Below are 4,991 nucleotides of genomic sequence, written 5' to 3'. Positions count from 1 at the left end.
ACCACTGCAACTTGTCCCTGGTAGGTCGTCCTCACCAACAGTATCCAAAACGGTATACTTATTGTTGATGGGAATGGCCACAGGGGTGCTCTGCTCTTTCTGTCTATTCCCCTTCCCTCTCCTGACAGTCACCAAACTACCTGTCTCCTGACTCCTAGGGATGACTATCTCCCTGAAACTCCTGTCTATTTCTGCCTCTACCTCCTGAATGATCTGAAGTTCATCTAGCTCCAGCTCCAGTTCCCTAACACGATTTGTCAGGAGCTGCAGCTGGATGCACCTTTTGCAGGTGTAGTCATCAGGGACAGCTGTGCTCGCCCTGACTTCCCACATACTGCAAACGGAGCACTCAACTGCCCTAACTGCTGCCTCCATTACCTACTCCTAAGCTAATTAGATTAATTAAAGGAGCTTACCCAGCCTTACCTCACCTGGAGTGAAGCTTGTACTCAGCCTCTGCTCGCTATTTAAATTCTCCTGCTGCCTCACGGGCCGACTTTCATGTGCTTGTGCAGTTGTGCCCCGTTCAAACCTCGCCTCTGCCTGTTCTCGCTGAAGCCTGATTGAGCCAAAGCCGACCCACTCTGCCGCAGTCCACTCCGACGATGGCTGTTACGATGATGGCCGCTGTATATGGCGGTCTTCCTTTTTAAACCTTTGGCGCGCTATGTCACGCGCCTGTGCACTCTAGCCTCTTTGCTGTGATCAGTTTAAAAAGCAGCTTCTCTCCGAGCTTTTACCTCTTCCCTCTCCGCCTCTTGCTGTGATTTCAAGTTCCTGGGTGTCAAGATATCTGAGGATCTAACCTGGTCCCAACATACTGATGCAATTATAAAGAAGGCAAGACAGCTACTTATTAGGAATTTGAAGAGATTTGTCATGTCAACAAATACACTCAAAAACTTAAACACGAGTGTCAGAAACACACTGAGTCTCAGCAATTTGCAGAACGGTAAACTTTATTTTTCGAGTCTGCAGAGTCGGACCCAACCAGCTCCTGCTAGATTGAGTGCCGAATTACACTTTGCACAGTTTTTTATACCCTACTTGTTTACGACTTTGTGAGTTGCACCCATGTGAGGTGCAGACATTCTTCCTTAATCTCATTACAAAATTACAAATGTGATAACCCTTTGGCCCACTTATCAGCCTCAGCGCATTAACACCGTTATTGTTCAACCGTTAAGCATGTCTTCCCGTTACCCGTATCGCTTCTTTAATCAGCAAGCTATTGTTTCATCCTCATTTTGCAAATTGGTTTATACATTGCCCTGCAAGTTGCTTTGCACGCTCTTTCTGTGTCAGCACATTCTAAATGGACTCCTTAAGTACCGTCTTTAATTTAATCATTTCTCTCAATCCACCCTTTTTCTTTTTAGAATGTGCTATCAGTTGGGCTTTTGCCACGGGTTTACATAGGCTTCTTCCTCTAGCTCTATTTCCCTTTGTAGGAGTACCTGAACAGGATCAGCTGGGGCCCCTGGTTGCATGACTTGTCTTGCCACCCGAGCTACTAGCTCCCGCAAGCAGGGGATCAGACATGGTAGCAGAAGGAGGACCATCAATCCCCCTTCAGTGCTTCTCAACAATAGCAGTATATACATTACAGTCCCAAAGTTCATTCTGTCCGTCTTTTGAGCTTTAGCACCATCGGGTCTTCTCCCTGGACGCAAGTCCATTCTGCACCTTCTTCGGGCTTTACGGGTCCCTTGATTCTCGCGGCGTGGGTCCACCCTTTTTCTTTTGTCCTTACTGCGGCTTCGGTGGTCAGTAGCACCTGGAATGGGCCTTCCCACTGCGGCTGTAACTTCTCTGGCTTCCAAGTCTTAATCAGGACCCAGTCACCGGGCTGAGTTCGGTGGAGTGCGAAGTCCAGAGGTGGGGTTTGTGCGAGTAACCCCTTCCTGCGCAATTCTGCAAAAGAACGAGACAGTGCCTGTAAATAGTCCCTTACAAAGACATCTCCCCCTTGCAGGGAAGGATAGCTCTCCACCTTGTTCCAATATGGAAGGCCAAACAACATTTCATAAGGGGATACTCCTATATCTTTTCGAGGAGCCGTGCGGATTCTTAGTAGGGCCAGGGGTAGACACTTGGTCCAGGGTAGCTTGGTTTCCATCATTAGTTTTGTCAATTGCGTCTTCAAAGTACTGTTCATCCTCTCAACTCTTCCTGAGCTCTGAGGGTGCCAGGGGGTGTGCAGCTTCCACTGGATTCCTAAGGTGACACAGATTAGCTGGTGTGTTTTTGAGGCAAAGTGTGTTCCCCTATCTGAATCAATAGACCCCATTATTCCATATCTCGGGACTATATTTTCTAATAGGATCCGTGCCACTGTAGGGGCGTCCGCTTTAGTGGTTGGGAATGCTTTCACCCACCGAGTGAAGTGATCCACAATTACTAACAGGTACTTCCATCTCTGAACTTGTGGTAGTTCCGTAAAGTCTATTTGGATCCGATGGAACGGTCGGACGGCTAGTGTTTGTCCCCCCTTATGGGTGGCACGCATCATTTTCTTGTTTACCTTTTGGCAGGTGTAACAGCCCCACACCTCCTGTTGAGCTAGTGTGAATATCCCTTTACAAACATAGTCCCTTAGGATAGTGTCGCACATAGCTTGCACTCCCCAATGGCTTTGTTGGTGTAGTTGTTGCATGTTGCAGTATATGACGAGTTACTTCCTTATTCAGTACTTGCCGTCCGTCGGGGGTCTTCCACTCGCCTTCTGATGTTTGTCGGGCTCCCAGCTGGCTCATAGCGTCTATTTCTACTTGGGTGAAGACTGGTAGTTTGTTAAGCCCTTCCCTTATTGGTATCAGGGTTAGAAGTCGGACCGTTTTTTCCATTGCTGCCCGTTTGGCTTCTTCATCTGTGAGCCGGTTTCCTATTGCTTCCGGGGCTGTTCCTCGTTGATGTCCTGGAACGTGAACCACTGCAATTTCTTGAGGTAGTGTTAGAGCTTCCAGAGTCATGCTTATCATTTGTTCGTGAGCTAATTCCCTTCCCCTGGCTGTTATCAACCCCCGTTCTTTCCAAATCTTTCCGAAGGTGTGTACCACTCCATAGGCATACTTAGAATCGGTGTATATAGTGCCTATTTTGTTTCTTAACAGTTGCAGTCCCCTCTGCAAGGCATATAGTTCACAAGACTGGGCTGACCAATTACCCGGGAGCCGGCCGGACTCCACCGTCTCCCTAGTCCTCCCGTTTATAATAGCATATCCACTGTGTCGTACCCCATTGATGCATCTGGAGGAGCCGTCGATATATAGTTCCTCGCCTTCAATTAGGGGAACTTCTTGTAGATCTTCCCTACTTTTTGTCTGAAGGTCTGTTAGCTCCACGCAGTTATGCTCGGTTTCCTCCCCTGTTGATTCCCTGTATAAGAACTGTGCCGGGTTACAACTATTGTTCTTTTCAAAGTTTAAATCATCCCCGACCATCAGAATGGTTTTGTATTTCAGTATGCGAGAGTCCGTCAACCACCGCTGAGCTTTTTGGGCTAAGAGGGTGCTAACGGAGTGCGGGGTATACACCGTCATTCTTCCCCCAAAGGTTAATTTCCGTGCTTCTTCTACTAGTACGGCTGCTGCCGCTACGGCTTGTATGCACGTCGGCCATCCCCGGGATACCGGGTCTAACATTTTTGATAAAAAGGCCACAGGTTGCCGCTTTCCTCCTTTTTCTTGGGTTAGTACTCCTAACGCAGTTCCTTCATTGTTTGTTGCATACAGCTGAAAGGGCTTTTCCAGTGCTGGCAGTGTTAATACCGGGGCCCGAATTAGTTGCCCTTTTATTTTCCTGAACTTCTGTTCTTCTTCTTCGGTCCAGCTGATTATTCCCCGGTCTTCCTTTGCCAATTTGTCGTACATAAACTTCACCAGGGAGGTATAATTCTCTATCCAAATCCGGCAATAGCCCACTAAGCCCAGAAATTGTCTTATTTCCTTCTTTGTCCTGGGAAGCGGTATTTTAGTTATTCCCGCTATTCTTTCTGGGGTTATTTGGCGGTGCCCTTTACTGACTCTGTGTCCGAGATATGTTATTTCCTTCTCGACAAATTGCAGTTTCTTCTTGGGCACCCGCAATCCTTTTTCTCCTAGGTAATTCAGGAGTCTTATAGTATCGTCTCGCACTACCTCCTCTGCTGGTCCCGATAGTAGTAGGTCATCGACATACTGTAATAGTTGGTTCTTTTCGGTACAATGGAATCCAGCCAATACTTGCTCCAGTACCTGTTCGAATAGGTTTGGGGACTCCGTGAACCCTTGGGGCAAGACGGTCCACCGGAGTTGCTTCTTCCGGATGTCTTGCCATGCTTTTGATACAAATTCAATTCGTATGAATTGTTCCCCTACTGCCGAATTAGGGTCCACCCCCGCATACTGTTGCACATTTTTCCGCACCCTATCGAGGAAGTCGGTTGGGCTCTCATCTTTCCCTTGGTGGTTTCCAAACGCCTTGGCAAAGTTGTGACCTTTTGGCACAGCCTCCCTTATTCCCTTAATGATGTACTCTCGCCACTGTCGCATATTGCGTCTTCCCTCTTCTGCTTGTTTGTCCCACTGTGGGTCGTTTACTGGAAATTTCCAGTCCCCCGGTAACTCATTCGGCTGTTCCCTTCCCCAAATTGATATTGCAGCTTGTCGTATCATTTGCCTCTCTTGTGCAGAAAATAGCGTTCCCATAATCGCATGCATTTCTTCCCAAGTGTAAACATTAGGTCCTAAGAATTGATCCAACTGTTCTGCCAGTCCCATTGGATCTTTTAATAAAGTTTTCATATCTTTCTTAAATCCTCGTACTTCGGTACTTGTCAGAGGGACGTTTACAAATTCTGTTCCTCCCCGTTCTCCTCCCATTGGAACCTCTCGAAGGGGACACAGCTGTACCTCTTCCTTTTTTTAATTCGTCTTTCTTTTTCTTATCTGCTCCTGTCACACTCCTTGTTTCGATCCTTGCCTTTGCTTTTTCCCTAACATCCCTCTCTT

At 47.4% G+C, this 4,991-nt stretch overlaps 1 protein-coding gene across 1 annotated transcript; it reads right to left on the bottom strand.

The window, feature by feature from the left end:
- Window positions 1–1,787: 1,787 nt before the first annotated feature.
- On the bottom strand, window positions 1,788–3,695 carry LOC132403517 (uncharacterized). Its single transcript, XM_059986915.1, has 2 exons — window positions 2,525–3,695; window positions 1,788–1,914 (listed from the first exon to the last, which is right to left on the bottom strand). The coding sequence occupies exon 1, from the start codon at window positions 3,642–3,644 to the stop codon at window positions 2,580–2,582; it is 1,065 nt and encodes a 354-aa protein (XP_059842898.1). The 5' UTR covers window positions 3,645–3,695; the 3' UTR covers window positions 1,788–1,914; window positions 2,525–2,579.
- Window positions 3,696–4,991: the final 1,296 nt, after the last annotated feature.

The sequence above is a fragment of the Hypanus sabinus genome, chromosome 13 (assembly GCF_030144855.1).
Source record: "Hypanus sabinus isolate sHypSab1 chromosome 13, sHypSab1.hap1, whole genome shotgun sequence".
Classification (NCBI taxonomy): Eukaryota; Metazoa; Chordata; class Chondrichthyes; order Myliobatiformes; family Dasyatidae; genus Hypanus; species Hypanus sabinus.
This window is presented reverse-complemented; position numbering and strand designations above follow the sequence as displayed.